This window comes from Alosa alosa, chromosome 23, assembly GCF_017589495.1.
Source record: "Alosa alosa isolate M-15738 ecotype Scorff River chromosome 23, AALO_Geno_1.1, whole genome shotgun sequence".
NCBI classification, from domain to species: Eukaryota; Metazoa; Chordata; class Actinopteri; order Clupeiformes; family Clupeidae; genus Alosa; species Alosa alosa.
In genome coordinates this window covers 22,365,242-22,384,443 of record NC_063211.1, presented here as the reverse complement: position 1 = coordinate 22,384,443, position 19,202 = coordinate 22,365,242, and the positions used below count along the sequence as shown (strand labels likewise).

At 44.4% G+C, this 19,202-nt stretch overlaps 1 protein-coding gene across 7 annotated transcripts in view; it reads right to left on the bottom strand.

The window, feature by feature from the left end:
* Nucleotides 1-19,202, bottom strand: part of farp1 (FERM, RhoGEF (ARHGEF) and pleckstrin domain protein 1 (chondrocyte-derived)) — a 62,685-nt gene that overhangs the window by 9,612 nt on the left and 33,871 nt on the right. For 3 of the 7 annotated variants that reach the window (XM_048234305.1, XM_048234306.1, XM_048234312.1), the window contains 14 exons: nucleotides 17,678-17,782; nucleotides 16,271-16,313; nucleotides 15,992-16,070; nucleotides 12,949-13,046; nucleotides 11,900-12,014; nucleotides 10,927-11,074; nucleotides 10,255-10,392; nucleotides 9,948-10,114; nucleotides 9,545-9,613; nucleotides 9,084-9,159; nucleotides 8,488-8,770; nucleotides 3,245-3,438; nucleotides 2,432-2,521; nucleotides 949-1,082 (listed from right to left, as the gene is read on the bottom strand). In XM_048234305.1, coding sequence (XP_048090262.1) covers nucleotides 949-1,082; nucleotides 2,432-2,521; nucleotides 3,245-3,438; nucleotides 8,488-8,770; nucleotides 9,084-9,159; nucleotides 9,545-9,613; nucleotides 9,948-10,114; nucleotides 10,255-10,392; nucleotides 10,927-11,074; nucleotides 11,900-12,014; nucleotides 12,949-13,046; nucleotides 15,992-16,070; nucleotides 16,271-16,313; nucleotides 17,678-17,782 — 1,739 coding nt within the window. The remainder of the gene's footprint in view (nucleotides 1-948; nucleotides 1,083-2,431; nucleotides 2,522-3,244; nucleotides 3,439-8,487; nucleotides 8,771-9,083; nucleotides 9,160-9,544; nucleotides 9,614-9,947; nucleotides 10,115-10,254; nucleotides 10,393-10,926; nucleotides 11,075-11,899; nucleotides 12,015-12,948; nucleotides 13,047-15,991; nucleotides 16,071-16,270; nucleotides 16,314-17,677; nucleotides 17,783-19,202) is intronic. The other 4 variants (XM_048234308.1, XM_048234307.1, XM_048234310.1 and 1 more) reach the window with 4 other exon arrangements.

Below are 19,202 nucleotides of genomic sequence, written 5' to 3'. Positions count from 1 at the left end.
TGGCCCAGTAAGGGCAGATACAGTATAGCGTGACACATTCTACTCCGCTAACAAAGACACTTCAGAGCAGCGATGGAGTGATCGCACATTCCCTCATAACCAAAGCCCTCAAAAGGTAGACCAAACACAGGCTCCCTTAACCCCCCTCCCCCTCAAACCCCCACGAGAGCTCTCCCTCTTGCCGTGACAACCTGGGAACCTGAGACGCTTTCAAGCGGGATGTGACGGAACAAGAACCCACTACCCCTCGCCGCTCATGAGAGATTAGCAGAGAGCGGTTGGCCTCTGGGGTCAGCGAGGGCCAGATTAGATGGAGCCACCACGGATCACTGAAAATGAGATCAGCGGGAGGCGATTTGATGGTGGTTCTGGGACTCACTGACTCTGATGTTGTAATTAACGATGGGAACTGTATGCTTTGCTCCAGACACTATTTCATTAGGGCCCCTTGAGTTGTCAGTCGAAAGCACCGCTGGGTTTCTTTACCCGTCTCAACGCTGAATTGATTCACTGACACTACACTGCAAGGACCTTTTCATGTTTTTAATGTAAAGCCTGAACCAGACAGTACTTCTATTCTGACTGATAAATATAAATACATCATCGTTATTGCTTACATTTGTAAGACAGGTGAATTGGTATGCCTGACCACTGTCTCAGGCGGCTATTTGAGTCTTTTGCAAGCTAGTAACCTTTCACATGCTCATTACTTTGGCTCAGGTACTGAATACCACTTCATGTCCCCATGTGAAGAACACAGGGCCTTTAGGCCAGAGCAATTGGACGCACTGTAATTGCTGTTTTGAGTCTCACATGAAAGGGGATCCATCAACAGCCTACTTGGGGAATAAAGATCACTTTTTTGTATGTGTGGAGATGTAGGGACCCCCCCCCCCCCTCCACACACACACGACACAGACACACACAAACACTATGCATAACACCTACCACTGTGCCAGTCGCTGCTCCACCTCCTTCAGGAAGGCATCATGGAACTTGTAGACGGGTTCGAAGTTGGCAAATATTACATTCTTAAGTGAGTCCGGCAAGGCCTCCTCTTTTGACATAAATTTATGGAGCCCCTGGAACACAGACGCAAACACACACACACACACACACACACACACACACACACACACACACAGACAAAAGCATTCTGGAATTACTATTAAATTAAACAATAACGCCATACAAGTGTTTGCACACTGGGGATGCATTTCTGCATAAAATCACTGCTGCTTCTAATTGCCACTGTTGTTGTTGCTTTGTTTAGTCATCCCAGCCTTTAAAACAGGAACTTCCAACTAATGAGATGACTTAACTTCCCCACATACGTGGGTGTAGCACAACAAAAGCCATCATAAACAATAATAACAACAACAGCAATTTGCTGAACATTACTGTTTCACCTCTAAGGGTTGGGGGCGTGTGTTTGGGCCCAGTGAAGGCGGGTGGAGAGGAGGTGGAGGTGGAGATGGAGGTGTGGTTGGGGCCCTTTGAAGGCAGAAGGTGCAGCCCAGCTGTTCAGCGTAGTAGAGGAAAGGGGCCAGAGAGGGTGGGGCTCCCCACGGGTTTGCAGACGGTGGCTTTCAGATCCCGCAGCCAAGGAAAATATTTATGAGAAGTATAAAAGCCTCGCTCCCTCACACAGACACACATGTGTGTGAGCTGGCCCACACCCACACACCCAAACCCACACACATCCACACACACAGACTCACAGCCACACCCACCCTCTGGTGCCCCCCTACCACCTCAGACATCAAAGAAGCTGGAAAATTATACTACCAGAAGCAGGAGATACAAGGAGAGAGAGAAAGGGAGAGAGATAATGATAAGAGATAGGGTGAAGGAGAGTGAGAAAACTACAAAGCTGGGGGGAAGGGCACTTTGTTTGTTCTCGTAAAATAAATCAGCCGCTGTCCCTTTTCCCAGTGCAAGGGTCTCCTCCAGAAGAGATAACATTTGCCCAGTTCGTCAAAACAGAAAACAGCTCCTTGCTGAGCAAAAGGCCTATGTTTCTGGCAATTGCTTCATAAACAGCCTGGAGGGAATCTTTTGGATGTTCAGATGGCGGGAGTCAAGCCAGCCACCTTGAGCTGCAACCATCTCCCAAAAAGCCTCGTCTGCCGGGACAGTCCCTTAGGGGAGATAACACTGCCCAAAACACATAGCAATGTAGTTCCCAGCCCCCATCCCCCAACTCCTCTCCACTCCACTCCAAACCCAGTGAGTCAGTGTTTGGAATGATGGGTGGCCTACGGCTGAAATGTGTGTTCCTCCTCATATTGATGTATTATGTGTTTACCACCGCCCACCGCGCCTCCCCTTCACAGGGCGGCAGGCAGCCACGGTTTGCTTTGTGTCAATATTGGCGCTAAGGGCGAGGGTAAATAGCAGTTTTCAACTCATCCAACGGTAAGAGTCTTACCACGGTGATGACCTCCAGGTCCTTCAGATATGTACGCTCTGTGGTCAGCAGCTCTTTGGCAATGAAGTAGGCTTTGTCAGTGGGGAACCTCTGAAGGGGATCGAAGAGAGAAAAGCAGAGTGACAGAGAGACAGAGAGAAAGAGAGACAGACAGACAGAGGTGGATAAATGGATAAAGGAGCATTAAACCACTTCAGGCTCAGGTCATTGAACAGGCTGAGCTTAGGCGACACATCAATTAAGAGATTTCTCACTACCACGGGCTTGGCTGTGGTTCTACTGTAGCTCTAGCTTCTCATGTACATTAGACTCTTTCACTGAAGCAAAACACACTCCATCAACAGTAAACAACAGAAAACAACAGCAAACAAATGAATGAAGATCCACTTTCCTTATGCACTTTACATCTACTTAAGGCTAGCAAGAGTTTCTATGCGTCCTACATAGAGGTGGATTTAGGTTGGCTTATCTGGGTCTCCTGCTATTTTAAGTAGATGGGGCTCTACATCAAAACCAGGGGAGTATCCAGGACAAATGGGCACAAGCTTACAGGACCACAACTTTTGACATTCCTGGGGCAGCCATTCAGGCCAATCTCTCCACTTCTCTCTATAGCTGGCTGGCTGAGTGAGTGAGTGAGTGATGTCTAGCTGCACGTCCTCAGTTTATCACACTGATAACTTTGCTGTACAAACTTTAAAAGGTCCTTAGTTGTCCTCCTATCAGTTCTCCTCATATCCCCACTTCCTTCCTTTCTTTCACCATCCCTCCCTTTCACTCTTCTCTTCTCTTCCCTCCCCATGAAAGACAAACCTTCCTCCGAACCTCGTCCTCGTCGTCGGTGCGGACAAATCCGGCTTCGGTCAGCAGGGGGCTGGTGAGGGGCGATGGCTGCCGGCCGTCAGGGCTCTGGCCCAGGCCGAGCGTCTGCTGCTTCTGGCCGTTGACCAGCATCACCCTGGAGACGGCCGGGGAGTCGCTCAGGCCCGGGCTGCTCGGCAGGGGGCCTGGAGAGGGGAAAAGATGATGCTTATTTAGACAGCTGGACACGGTGACCAACACATTTACACGGAATTGGTCAGAACCAAAACAGCTCAATAAACACAGTTCAGTGCACATGATAACATTGACTAAGAGGTGCAGTTGCAAGAAGGCAGCAGAAGACAGATTCATGCAAAATGTAATTTCAAAGTAATAACTTTATAAGATACATAATGTAAGTGAAGCTGAATGAAGCGCAGGCTGGAATTAAGTGTCAGATTTGCTGCAAAATCTGGCATGAAATCAGATATGGGATTTCAAGTAAAATAGAGAATCAGAAGGATCTCTTGAAAGGTGAATGCCTTGAAGATGAGCTAATGTTGCCTTTGCTAATCATGAGAGTCCAGACATACAGTCAACTGGGCTAAGTGAGTCATCATTCGTCCAAGAATCTGACATTTGGAAGATTGTGGTTGTTTCTGACCATCATCTGAACCCCTCAGGTTCAGATTGTGATGAATCAAGAGGTCTACTGCAAGTCCACTAGAGAGGTCACTACGTCTACAGTATGACATTCACTACGTACACTACATACCAAATGTGCAGAATACTTGCCCGACACTGTTTGGTCCTTTGAACTCACTGCTAGGTTGAGATGGACTTCTAAGCCACTGCTAACGTGGCCAACGCCAGCATGGCTTCCAGCGCAATAGGGGACGAGGTGAAGTTGCATGAAACCTTGTCAGGTTAACACATGTAATACAACCACACAAACCAAACACAGCCCAATAGACCCACACAGACCACCAGACTTGGGGCCGGAAAAGCACTGAACACGAAACAACACTAGACAGCCACTCTACTGCTACTCTAATCTACCACAAACACAAGGGAAGGGGGGCTAGCAGCTAAGAGGGAGACCACAAAACAACACTGGCCAGATCCGAGAGACGCTTGGAGTCGTGCTTCACAAAACTCGATTTTTATTGCCACTAGTGCAGAGTTAAAAACCATGTTAAAGAAGTATACCATACAAGACAATTCACAGACAAACATGAGCGAGACAGTAATGAGAGTCTAATGGACGTTAACACCACAAGAAAACCCAAAAGACAAAATGTACAGATATGTCACAAGTGAAGAAGGAAAAGCCAGTGGATTATGAAGGATCCCTGATCTACGAGAGTCCTTTCTTATATATCCTGATACATGTTTAGTGGTCCATCTACAGCTTATGGTCTGAAGACTCAGCTTGCTTACTTCAATATATTCTTCATATACTTTTTTTTTTGTTAAGTCATTCAGTGAAAACATAGCTGGTTACTGGTAAAGTTGTGAAATGTTAAGACACAATTAAACAATTCCACATTTCAACTGTACAAATTAGGCTAAATAGACTTCCAGCATGTCTTTGTTAGCATTTTGGATTAAAGAAACACCATACACTAAGTCTACTTTAAGGACATTAAAAGTTTGATTTACATTTGACTTAAAATGCTTCATTTACAACCTGCTTAATCTTGGAAGTATAAAAGACTTATAAAGACATAAGATATTACATGAGCTGAGAGTCCATTAGACTGAGAGTGTCAGTAAGGGTACAGGAAAAAAAACTGTTAAAGAGGTCCTGCAAATGAATTGGACTGTTTAAAGGAGCATGCCAAATGCAGGTACATTTAGGTCATACAATGTTCAACCACCCACTGGTACCATCAGTTATGGTACATACACATATGCTCTGTAATTTGTCAAACATGCAAGAGACCAAAGCAGCTGCACTATTCAAACAAACAGTGTCTGAGCAGACATGAGTTGTCTGGGTCCACCAAATCTGGACGGTTTGACAAGGTTGCGCAAAGACCTCCCAAGAAAAAAAGCTTTTCAAGTCAAGACTTGGATTCCCTTCAGAAAAGCAGTGATTCATTAACAGATTCAACTCAAACCTTCATAATCATTTTTTATGGCACAAAAGACCGTCTCTTTTCTAACAAGAATGTGTTTTTAATCTTTCAGATCATCGTTTTGTAACGTTAAAGGATGAGCAGCCTCAGACATATTCACATGCAGAATCATTATTTTTCTCTTTCATTTTAGTCCCTTAGTTTTGCTCAACTGGTCCACTGGTAATCGTAGAGCGTTCTCATCACTGTGCGTCTGTACCATTTCTCTTCCGTTAATGACACCACTACATGTCAAGGGAAAGAAAGTCTTGTCTTGGCATTTAATAGGAAATAGGGAAAAAAGTAACAGAGTGACAGGAAAGCAACAGGTCGACATGCTTTTAGCAGTAGAAGAACAAAGTACAGAAAAACAGTAAGAAGAAACAAAAAAAAAAGTTACAGTAAGAAAGTAATGTCCCTAGAGTAAAGAAACATGCTGGGGAAATCATTACACTGGATATTCTGTTTTCAGTTTTGAAAAACAAAGCAAACAAATGACGAGTGATGGCAATCAAGCATCCAATGACCACAGTAATGCCATTATTACAAAAGAGAACGGCCACAGATACAATAACACAGATCAAACAAATCGAAAAATTGAAAACTGAATGGAGTTCATGCAAAGCATTTGCAAGCCACACATGCAAGATAGCTCTCTCAAGCCATGCCAGGCACCAGTGGTGTTGCAAGAAGTTGCCATTAACTGTTGTTGTCATGGTGATAGTGATAAGGTTTAGCACGTTATTCAAAATCAGGCTTTTGAATAATAAAACAGATCTTGCTATCAGTAGTTATGAATAACTTCAGCCTGGATCTGCACCCTTAGACTGAGAAAGAGACTGATGTAGAAAAGAGCTAATATCACAGATCTAATGGCCAAAAGGCCATCCAAATGGTAATTCTGTAAAACATATACCGGTAGTCTACAATGGGACTTGTAGCCCTACAGATTAATAAAGCTATAAGGAAGTGTAACTAAAGAAACACCTAAACAGTTAAACTTCTAGCTGACCTCACAAGACAAATACTTTGTACTTTCAAAAGAATGCCACCAATGTTGTTTTTTTAAATGACTTCTGTGGCTTACTGTACATAACTGAAGTTGTGTATCCAATAGAGAACTATGTCAACATTCATTACAGTTAATTACCACACTCAATCAATAAAGATATCTCCTTATTTGGAAACATGCCATGGTATGCAGACTATGGCACACATCCCAAACTTACACTAAGGGACTATATATTACTGTGGATATATAGTTATGTATATAGAATGTATTGATATATTTTAAACATATTTTCTTTCAAGTCTCTACAATTCACACATTTTACACAGATTAAATACTGTGATTCTGTCTATACTACAAATCCTAGTCAATCATATGCAGTCACAAATGTGAAATGCATATTCAGAATAATTGCATACTGGATTATCTTCAAGATAGGAGAACTATTAGAGTTGAGTTTTAGTCATTTACAAAGGCATTGAGATTTGTTAGGGCTAATTTTCACCATGTGGTTGACACAATAACATGCATTTTTCGGCTATCATGCAACAGCCCATTCTATCATATTGTGATGTGAACAGATCAGTCATCTGTGAAGCTGATGAAATTACTAGATTTGTATGCAATGAATGTGTTTAAAAGACATTTGGCACTAGGCACAATGAATCAATCTTTTTAAATGTCTCCAATATGAGGAATCTAGAGAGACAATTTTTGATATTTTCAGAACTCGGATAATTGGAGTGCAAGATGTGGTTAGCATTCACATATGCAAAGTATGTGTGTTATGGAACCATTTCAAAAGGGATTTCTGTTAATTTAAACTTGAGGGCCATTCATTTGATGACGCTTTGTCTCCACAGCAAATGGAAACAATAGTGTTATTCATTTGTGGAAGTCAAGCCCAATTACCATCTCATCCATCTGTGGCATCACACAAATTTTACATGTGTTGGAATATGCTATGCTAAGAATGATAGAGTGGCCTAGCTAGAATAAGGGTACCATCAAAGACAAATGGCACACCTATTAACAGCTGAAGACCCTAGTGCCCTCCTCCACATTGAGGTGACGACCGTACCCATCCTCCTCCACTACAGGCACCTCCTCATCGAGCTGAAGGCTGCCAAAGGAGAACTTGCTCCTGGGCATTGGGGAGGTGTTTACCGCTGCTGGGTTACCATAGACCAGCGGATGGCTAAACGACCCACTACCAGCATCGGACTCGGTGTCGCTAGACTCTGTGCCACTGCTGGTGGAGCCGTCAATCATCTGGGCCGGGCTCAGGTGATCGTTGGCGCCGAGCCGGTTCCCATACAGCCTCGGCCCAGTGTTGGACCGGGCCTGGCCGGGCACCATGAGCCCGTTGGTGGCCATACGCCGCTCGATGGCGGCAATGCGCTCGGCCCGGGACACGTTTGGCTGCGGCTCATGTGAAGGAGTCGAGTTGATCTGACTAAGGATCATGGGGTCGGTGTCTGAACGGTTCCTCATGCCGTTCTGTCCCTTGTGCCCATGTTGGGTGCGGTTGGTAATGGGCGAGTAGCTGCCATAATGCAGCCCATCTGGCCCTAACTTCCCATTCGCCAAGTAATGACCGTCATCCCAGTGATGGGAGCGGCCATTGTGACCATTGTGGCCATTCTGCTTGGCGTGGCTAAGGGAGCCCGTGCGGTGGAAGCTGTTCACCACGGGGCTGGAGGCTGCGCTCCTAGTCTTACACGACCCCGTCATAAGCCCACGCCTGTCCCCGCCGTAGAACATCTCATCCACCAGAGTGCTGTGGAGAGCGGCACGGGCGGACCCGTTCCCGTAAAACGACCCGTTGGACAACTCGTCGCCGTCCTGAAGGTCACGGCTGGGAGTGAACACGTGATTATTGACCGGGGATAAATCCATTAATTTGTTTTTGCCCAACTCTCGGGCTGCCTTCTCTGGGTGGTACACCCCATTGCCCATGCCCTCCCTGCCCCTTCGGCCCACTTGAACGTCCTCATCATTGCCGTAAGTGCGAGAGCGACACCTGGTGATGAGACCCTTGACCACATCATACTCGCTATCTACATCACAGCTGTCAATGTAAGGGATGGAAGAACTGCTGCCCTGGGCTGATCGTGGGGTTTGACCTGTGTTGACGTAATCAGATGACTGCTTCAGCTGCTGTTGTGATTGTTGTTGTTGCTGTTGTTGTTGTTGTTGCAGAGGCTGCCTTGATGAAAGAGATGCAGGGCTCCTGGCATTGCCGTCCTCCTGTGGCCCTTCGTGGTGACCGTTGGGTTGGGAGACCGGGCTGAGCAAGTGGCGCTGGAGAGCCGGGTTCTCCACCATTACTTGGGCAGACTGCGCGACCCGGCCGTGCCGAAGAGGGGAGTCTGTCCGGTCTGTGTTAAGGCTGCTCGCTCTTGGCCTCTGCGTTAAAGACACAAGACCCCCCCAGAGGGAAAGGAAAATAATAAGAAATGCGTTATTACTAGCTACTTGAGGTAATATATTTTCATTTAGTTCACAGGACCTCAGGAAGTTCAACGGATAATATCGTCATGATAATATACATTCTTAATGTTTTTAAACTGTTAGAAAAAGTAAATTAAATGAAATAAAATAAATTAAAAAAAGAGCACATTTTAGGAAATAAATGCGTCCGTAAGCAAAACATTTCTGCTAGGTGCTACAGGTCTGATGAGTGACTGAGATTTATTGAGTGGATCAAATTAACACTGACTTCTTTTGGCACTTCTGAGCTGAGATGGGATGTCATCGGAGATAGGCTGCTTATGGACTGGATCCGACTGTGTTTCCTAGGAGATAAGGGGAAAGAGGAAATGACATCATGTCCCAGGAAATCTAACAGGCAAAGGCATACGCCCCAACTATTATTCAGTCGATTCATGTTGATGTATTCCCTTGTAATGCAGTAGCAATTGAATTACAGTCTTTCACTTTGATGATCTTGCTAATTGCCTAAACAAGATCTGCCACAGCCTGCCTTCTTGTTCTGTTCATGGAGACAGGGGAAAGCACAGCTGTGCGATGCAATTTGGATCCAAGAACCATGACAAGAATCAAAGGGTTTGGGTGATTACAGAAGGATTGACTGTACAATCTGTTTTGACAGTGGGACAGTTATAGTGAAGTAGAGCTGCATAGTGAATAGAGAATTTGCCATGCCACTTAATAGCTCACCTTTCAAAGGGGACCTTTCTAAATTCAGAGTCTTTCACATAGTCGATCACCTGCTTCTGTGTGCGTCCACTAAAGAGAAAAAGGTAAGAGTGAACAAGTTCAGGAACCATAAGGCTGAAGTGCATATCGCTTCCCAGGATTGTCAGCCTCTGTCTAGACAGTTTATCTATAATTATTATTATATTCATGTTATTTTTCCATCACAAAAAATCTACTGACATTGTTTGTCCAACTTGATTAAAATCACTAAATTGGGAAGGTTGGCATCATCGGTAAACTCAGTTTGGTGCATTACTAAGTTTGGCACAACTGAATTCTTGGCTTGTTTTCAGGAGGCTTCTAAGTTTCTTGGCTGTGTGCTCAATCAATGTGCCAATCTTTGCCAAGGCCTGGCATTCGTTACCTGAACCTGAAGGAGGACCCTCTGGTGAACAGCACGGGTTTGGGCTTGGGTTTGGGCTCCTCGAACAGCCGGAAGAAGGCGTGGTACTCCACACAGATCTTCCAGAATATCTTGCAGCAGTCTCGACTACCCATCATGAACTCCAACGTGTCCTGGCAGTTGCTCTGCTACAGAGTAGGCGTCAGAGATAAACATAGCCATTGGATCATAAAAACAGACATATTTTCCAGGATGTATCAACTCATTATGGATTCTTTGTGGATTATTCTACGTGGGTTATTATTTGTTTACAACGTAATCCTTTTACCGTATTCTCCGTGTCCAGTGGAGTGCTTCTGGACAGACTTACATTTAAGTCAGGCCGCAGTTTGATTAGAAATCTCTTCCTCTTGAAGCTCAGCTTTCTCACTTTGGACCAGTTAAAAGCATTGATTCTTGTGTGTCCCTTTTGAAGACAAAAAATTAAATAAAATCAGAGGCAGTTAAAGTGATTAGCTTCATGAAAGGCTCAGAGATGGACCATTTGTTATCATACGTCTACATTCGCTCGAAAAAAAATGCCTCAATCCCCATCTGGAATCTTCCAGCTCTGCCGTCGTTATAATCTCAAACAGGTGAGCCGGCTTACGGGCCACTCCGGCACTCCAAATTCAACACAGGCAGATAAATCACCCGTGTCTCCCGCTCCAACTCCAAAATTAGAATTGCCTCTCACAATTCCCAGAAATGAAACCATGCTAAACCCAAAAGCGCCAGAGCAGCTCCAAACGGAGAAAGAAAGAGGGGGAAAAAAATCAAAAGGTACTTGGAAAGATTTAGCAAAGAATATGACCACCTCTTGGGTCATAGTTATAAAATCTTATTTAAAGCACATTACTGAGTCTATCTGCTCTGGGCCTCCTCTAGGCCTTCTTTTCAGTCTAGATAACAAGGCCTCTTAAAGAGCATTATAGTATAGTTTTACACAAACATCCGCTACCTGGAAGACCAGGATCCCCGTGTGGGCCACGCTGAGACTGAGTTTGGTTCCCTCCCGATCCTTGGCCGGATGGAGCCTCACTCCGTACATTTCCAGCCGACGAGCGATCTCCAGCAGCTGGAAGTCTGACTCGGCTGGGGTGTGTCCACTAGGGAGGGAGGGAGAAAGAAAACATCAGGAGACGTGTTATTTTTGTAAGGTCTTTGGGCACTTCCTGTCTTATCCAATGTGTGTCTGAATCCTCTAACTGAGAGTCATTTCTTGTCGAATTACTATCTGGCAGAGATTACGAACGAGAGCATACCACCCTCTTCAGTGTCACAGCTTGTTGAGTAGCAAAACATGTTTTTGAAGTGCATTCTTTCAGATGTTTTATTTGGGGAATTTCTTTTGATTTCTCTTTTTAATGATTTACAAAACAGCTGAAGTTGCTTTCGGGCAGGGCCAAATTAATCAGCAACATGAAGGCACTGGAAGAGCCTGAAAAGAAGACTTCAAACATATTTGACTCCCAGAGCAGCCTTCCGTTTCCTGCATGCGTTGTATTATTAGCATTCCCTGCCCCTCTCCCTCCGGCCTTGCGCGACACAGTGGCATCGTTCAAAAATGGCTTCTGGAGAGGAGGGAGCAGACATGTCTGTCACATGCACATGACCTTGTATTTCATGTTTACTCAAAATGTGCTGCAATGCACTCAGCATTCAAGTCCAAGAAGCAGTCTCTTCTGAAATATGGTGACTTGTGGTGATAAATGACACCTCAATCAGCCATACTGTCAATCACACACGGCAACACAGGAGTGGGGAATGGCTTGTGGTTTAACCGACTCCGTGGGAGTAAAACTCTCGGCACTGACTGTCCCTCACCCGCAGCTGACACCCTGCCTATTATCTTATGAGTTGTGGCCTACAACAATATTCATAGGCAATGTGCGTGGGTGTGAATGTTCATTTCAAAGGTCTGCCGCACTCACACATGCTTGCGATGGTAGTCGGTAATCTTGTCCATCAGGGCGTCCTGGTCAGGAATGTACTTGTTGTTGAGGAGGTGCTGTCGGCTCTGGACGTCGTCAAAGTCACCAACCTCAGCTGAGAATGAGAAAGAGGGGCATGAGGGAAGGCTGGGTTCTGACCAGTGGCATGACTTATGGTGAGTCAACATTGAAACAACATCATTTCCCGTGATAATCATTTGCAAATGACCCTTATTAGTCTGACTAATAACAGTTTAGAAGATCAAAGAAGTGATTATGTTTCTTGCTGCCTTTTCTCCCTCCTTTACAAACAAACAAACTGCTATTACAATGCTTATTATCCTGAATCAGCAGACTAACTTTAGTTACAGTCTGAGGGAGGTGAACTGTTTATGATGCTCATGCAGAAGCACAAGGGCAGCTCAAATGCAAGGCAGCCTCTAGAGCCAGATACTGTCAGCAAACTGTCTAGCGCTGATTATGGTCTGACAGCACACACACTGGGAGCACTCTCACTGCCTTTTTTCCCAGGGTGCAATTCCACAGCAGCACTCCTCAATCCAGCAAGGTAAAGGACACCGCTGCACTGTCTCCGTGGCAACAGAGATTTGCAATTTGTTCTTTGGGGTTTGTTTGACATGATTTGAAAATGGTTCTGCATGAATGGTGACAACAGGGCTAATCCGCCTTCACCATATTTGCTTGGTTTGCTATTCCATAAATAAGACAGTAGCAGGGGGATTTGACAGAGCTCCTTACAAAAAAAGTATCCATTAATTGTATGGATAGAATGCCTGGCTACATCCAAGTTCAGAGTACACACTGCACATTTCTGTTCAACACCAAACCATGCAACCCTGGAAATGTAAGCTTTGTGAAAACATTTGCAGGAAATGCAATAATGCTAGCAAGCAATATTTGTACATAAAAAAACTGTTAGCTTGTCTTGATTATCACTGAATTATAACATTACAGATAATACAAATCTAGACTTAAATAAACATAATAAATGAGTGAAAGACAAACACAAACACTGTTTCACTTCTTACATTGAACAATATGGGACACCAGGAGAGCAGCACTGGTGTCGTTGCAGGTCAGGCGCCCACAGGCCAGGTCGTGCTTTATCTGCAGCGCAAACAAGTATCTGAGCGAGGAGAGAAAGAAAGGAGCGTTTATTAAGAGCACACGGACGAATAAAGCACTTCTTCTATTCCTCCATCTTTTTTCCCCTCCTTCCTCAATGTCTGTTTGACGGATGGCTGACAACATTTCATTTCCAGTCTCCAGGGACATGCCATAATTCATGCTGCTCGAGTCTGGGAAATCCACATTAGCATGTGTGTCAGACCTTTGCCAGTACCGGCTGATCCTAATGGGAGGTAGGCTGTGATAAGGAGTCAAATTACTAGACAAATGTGATTAGAATTTGCCGTTATTTTCCTCTGACATAACAGATATGCTGCCAAGTTATCAGGTAGCTCTGAAATATGCAAAGTCTTCGGCGGGTGGGTCAACTGTCAATCACAGGAGCATGAATTTATGCAGACACATGTATATGGATCAAGTGAATCAATGGACTGAAGAGAGAGTGAACACAGTGCTATGCAAGCATGAATAGCTTTCAATGGTTCAGTGTTGGGCGCTAAGAAGGAATAACATTAAACACACAATGCTACATTAATCTGGAGTGTTTGTGTTGCTGTGCTAAAATGAATGTATTCTTTAGATTGTGTCCTCAAAAAAGGGTCAAAATAAATCTAGTATGTAAAAATAAATCTGGATTATATGGAGTTCGGTTTTTCAACAAACCATTAACCAATGAACACATTACCTACTCAAATTCCCACACACATCAAAAGAACAGCCTTTTGTTACTCCGCAGATTTAGCAAAAGACCACCGATTCATCTTAATGTGGAAACAGCTTCTGGTGAGTAAGTGAGTTGCCAGGGCATGACACTGCAATCTAATCTCAAAATGCTCATAAAAGCCCTATTCAATGCACCCGCCCCCGTCAGCGTTGTTTTAAGAGCTGGCCCGCTTCCCTGGGTGATTAAACGTCAAGCAGAAGCTGTCAGTCGCTTTGAGGCAAGACGAGTCAATTTGCCTGACAGGTATTTGGGTCGTCTCGGGCAGTCAGGTGAGAAGCCACCGCCAGGCACTGTGCTCGAGGCTGGGAAAGTACAGTGGCATTTATTCAAGTTCGGAGGAACTGCTTGTTTGTCTCTCCCTCGTTCATCTGTTCTGGAACTTGTTAGATGTTCCAGAACACCAGATTTCTGCTCTCGGGCGACACATGGCAAGGCCACAAAAGCCTGCCACCACCAGAACACAGAGGCACCCATGAGCAAAGAAGTTCAGTTAATGGTTAGTCAGACAGAGGAGTCTGGGGAAGACGCCAACACTCGAGCGGAGCCGGAGCCATCATAAGTATGTGAGACAGGAGATCTGTACACAGCACAGCTGTAGTCACTACCAGCAGTCAACAGGTTCACTTCGTTTTCAACCACATCAACTCCCATGTGCAGATTTCTTTTTGTAAGACAAAAAGGAGACGGTAATGTATATAGACGGTAATGTTGTATAGCTCATTAAGATCTATTCTTTACCGACACACAGTCACCCTCTACTCTCGCTCATTTAACGTTAATCTGTTTGAGAGTTGAGGTCTGTAATGTTGTCGTGGGATGGGAGGGATTAGGGGATTTTCAGAAATGATGAATGGATTACTACTCCACAAATCTGTGACCTGTATGTGCAAGTCACAGATTTACAGCCACATAAAGGAAACATGGTTTAACTGAAAACATCCGAAAACATCTTTGATCGGTAATAATATATGAAATGTGATGAACCAACTACAGCTACATTGCAGCTCCATCTGCATTGGCTCTACTGTAATGATCCATTTGCTTCGCAAACTGCTGTCCAGGGGAACACTAAATTAATTCTCTAAAAATAATTTCATAATTTAAGTAAAGTTGGCCAAGTAGTCATGAGGTAGGCCAAAAATGCATCACTGCTAAGTGAATATTTCAACACCCGCAGAGTCCCAGGACTGCTCGGAAGAAACCCGGGGTGTTCAGCAAACCACCTCACGCCAGACAAGAGATCTGTGCTGACTGGTACATCTAGATATGGGAATAAGGGCCTGCCTTCAAGGGCTGCGTGAGGGAGATGTGTGACCTCAGGTGGGGCCGAGAGCAGAGGGAGAGGGGGAGAGGGAGAGGGGGAGAGGGAGAGGGAGAGAGAGAGAGAGAGAGAGAGTGCTTAATGGCTTCTGTCTGAGTGGGGAGTTCACCTCCAGAGCCATTAACAGGCACATCTGCCTGTGTCCTTGCAGCCCATGCAAAACACTAATGCATTTTAAAGAGACTGCAGGAAAAGGGGTGAAAAAAAGATTCAGGAAAAGCCTGCCATATTATGCTAATATAAAGATGGCATGCTGGCTTTATTACCTACGGTAGGTCTTTTTGCCCTGTTAGAAATCATTTTTTTTTCTTCTATATAAGGATATTTACAGACAGATACAAGAGAACAAACTGAGAAAATGCCCAGTAGAGGGCTGGATAAGACATGATCTCTTTGTCCTGCCTGAACCTGAAGACGCCTACTCGTTTACAAAGACGCCAAGTCGAGCAAGAACACTTGTCCCCTAAGATGGTGGAAAAAATGCATCTTCTCCAGGATGCTCTCGAGAGGCGAACAAAGGAAGGAGGTGCTTGCTCTCGTCCTTTTGAGAGTTTTCCATGGATGAGAACATTAACTTGATGTCTCTCTTCCCTCTTCTCTCTCTCTTTCCCTCTTGCTGTTCCTCTCTCTCTCTCTTCCTCTCTCTCCAGTCTGCTGTCCAGCATATTTCTGCACTCCAGTTTTAGCTGAACAAGTGCAGGTTTCAGTGCCAGGTCCTAAGAAGAGACTCAAAATCCTGCTGAGCAGTGAGAAAAATATCCGACAGTTTACAAGCTGTGGGCTGTGTGTTAAACATACAGTACACAACTGTCACCGTCACTGGCAAAACTGATGTATCAGTAAAATGCAGTTGTTTTAAAGTTGTTCCTCAGAGTTAACCTTGTGGCTGCATGCTCACCTGGTAAGTTCTTCTGAGAGCTGTGTGTGGTCTGGGGGAAAGAACTTCACCACAAACTTCAGTATTGTGTTTTTGGGCCCTGGAAGAGGAAGAAGGATAATTGCACTTGTGACCACGCGCTTCATTTCAGGGTTTTCAAGTGTTACACACAAAGAAGTCAAACAAAACATGTTGACAACATATCTCTGTGAAAATCATATTATCATCTTGTCAGTTCAAATTAACACTTGGAATCTCTTACTTGTATGCACACTTCTTTAAAGTGCTAAGAGTACTCACGTCTGATCTGTTTCACTATTGGCTTGAGGAGATCCAGCCACACCTGCAGACAAGGGGAAAAACAGATCATTGTCACCATATTGACCATTAAAGGCCAACGCCTGTTTTTGTTGCTGGATGCAAGATAGGACCTGAACGATGCCGTATTCTCATTTGAAAATCCTCTGGGAGTCAAACCCACATTTGATATTGGGTGTAGTCACTAAGATTCCCACCCATTACAATAGGAGTACAGGTCACAAGAATGCACACTTGGATCACAAGATGCTTACATTACTTGTCCCCATTTGAAAAAGGGATCTTTACATTTGAACTGAGTGGACTTCAGGTTTTACATTATGGTGAGTGAATATTACATTACTGCACTTCTGTGAACAACAAAATGACATTAAGGCAGAAGCGTAGTGAAAGATGCTTTCAGACCAAGTGAGGACACAGACAGTGTTAGGTAACCACGCGAGTGCATTGCGTGCCTCTAGACTCGGAGTCGACCATTCTGCCTGCCACCTGAACCAGGTGTCAGCATTCCAGCTGGGCTCAGGGTCACGATACTCTGCGGCACTATTCACCTGCCTCACATATTTCATAGCAGGAGAGCTGAGGCCACACTTTACTTCAGGTTCACCGCTAATGCTAATGGTGGCCAAGTTTGTCTCACTGAGATGCATTCATTGAGTTTCAAGCCTACAACAAACTCTGCCGAAAGGAGTATGACTAAGGAGGAAGAATACATTCATCTTCAAACAAATGTGTTGAAAATAACACAACTTGTGTTGTTTTTAAACACATCTCTATGTCCAGATTGGGACAACACGGTTTGTGTTGTTTCTACCACATTCCTTTTGTTATTCGTTTAAAGAGTGTACACAGTAGTATGTGTTAAAAATAATACAACTTGTGTTGTTTTTTTAACTCATCTCTATGTCCAGATAGGGACAACAGAGTTTGCGTTGTTTCTAACATTTGTTTTAAGAGTGTAAGACAATATTATGCTCTTGCTGGCGTGATGCTCTATCAGCTCCCCTTCACAATGCCATCATTTCAAAATCACATTGTCTGAGGGTAATGTAGAAATAATGCAAAAAATAACTTGGTCCCTAGCTATGATTCATGTTAGCAGAGCATTTGTTACATTTGCTGGAAATTCTGAGGGCCATTATGAGGTAGATGACGATGGTGAGCAATGTGAAACTCAGTCCCCAATGAGTCTGAACAGATGCTTTCAGCAGCTTCATCTCTTTTTCATGATGTTCCTGTTTGGCACTTAGCATCACTGCATTCTGGAACACTGCCTTCAGCTACAAATCCCCCTTCTTCCCCTTTCTGGTCTGTTTGCTTATCCCCGCCATCATGGAGATAGACAAATTTAACTGATTCTTTGCAGGATAGCATTGCATGATTACTTACCATCATTTTGCGGTGATCCTGATACTCCAGCCCAAAGTAGTCCCCTTCCACAAGGTTAAGGTGAGCGCACACAAGCTCATGAAGGAACTTTCCCGAGGCCCGTTGCTGTAAGGAGCAGAATAATAATAGTTATTAAATAAATAATCACGTGCATACATACATAAATGAGCAAAATGGCTAGACTCTATGATGGACCTTGGATGAAGGTCAGTTCCTTGAACAGTGAACAGTTACCACTCAGCTTTGATTTATAATGGCACACTATGATGAACAACACCTAAAGACCTAAACCATTACTGAATGACCTGGAGATACTTTGCATAAATAATGAAACTCTCACTCACACACTTGTGCACGCACACACACACACGACACTTGAAACTTTGCAAAGTCACGCATACATATAAAAAGCTTTACAGATTTTCCAACACAGCCAATAAAATGGCTACTTCCATTTCCTAGGCCCAAGACAAGACATTGTGGGCAGCTGAACCCTAATACAGAGGGTCCCATTCACACAACCCTGAAGTCAAATAAACGTGCTGCTAATTGGCCATTGCTTTCCAGGCAGGGGCTTTAACAAGCACTTCAGTCAGTGACCTCTCACCAGAGTGCCAAATAGCAGGGCCGAGGAAGGGGTGATGTTGGGAACCACTGCATACGGCTCTCAGCATCTGGGCTACAGCTGGGTCGGGAGCTGGACATCACAAATCACCACACTGACCAGACAGGCGGGCAGGCGAGTTGGTGGGTGAGGATGGCGAGGTACAACTGCATATACTACTGTACAGAATCATGAAACCGAGGTCATCCACACAGATATTTATTGACTGTACTCCTTCTGAATATGCAATTAGCAAGTATAGTACTAATTCAAAATTAGTAGTGACACCATTTGCTGAGAGTTCAGCTAACGGGTCAGACATATTTTCTTGGCAATGGTCATTGGATTCAAAAATTGAATGGCACACTGGGCCATTCCCAAACAAAGACATGAATCCACAAATATATCACTTAAAACAAATAGTAGGCCTACTCCTCCTCAAGATATTATCTGAGTCAGCAGTAGTTATATGTATCCAAACTAAAAGACCACCCACTGAAAAGGCGCTGATAGTGTTCAACACCGCTAACCGTACTCTTTTTTTCTGACATCATATAAAGCCCGCCCCATGTCAAATAAGCAGCTGTGATTGGCATTTTTAATTATTTGGAAACAGGTTTGAATGGGAGTATAGCCAGATGGATCTGCTGTGCAAATTCAAATATGGTCAGAGATTCGTCAGTGTTCTCCCATGCTAGCATGGTAGGTCTTTTATGGTAGGATTCTCAGTCGCTCAGTGATCACCATCCATTATGCATTCCTGTGAGCACACCAGCCCACCCTACCCTACCCCACCAAGACACAACCCAGTACAAATCCCATTCCGTTATCTGCCCCTTGGTTCCCTAGGGCCACTAGACCAGACAGCATTCCAGTGCCCCAGTCTCTTCCTGTGCAGCAGAGCTCCTGAGTCTGTTTACA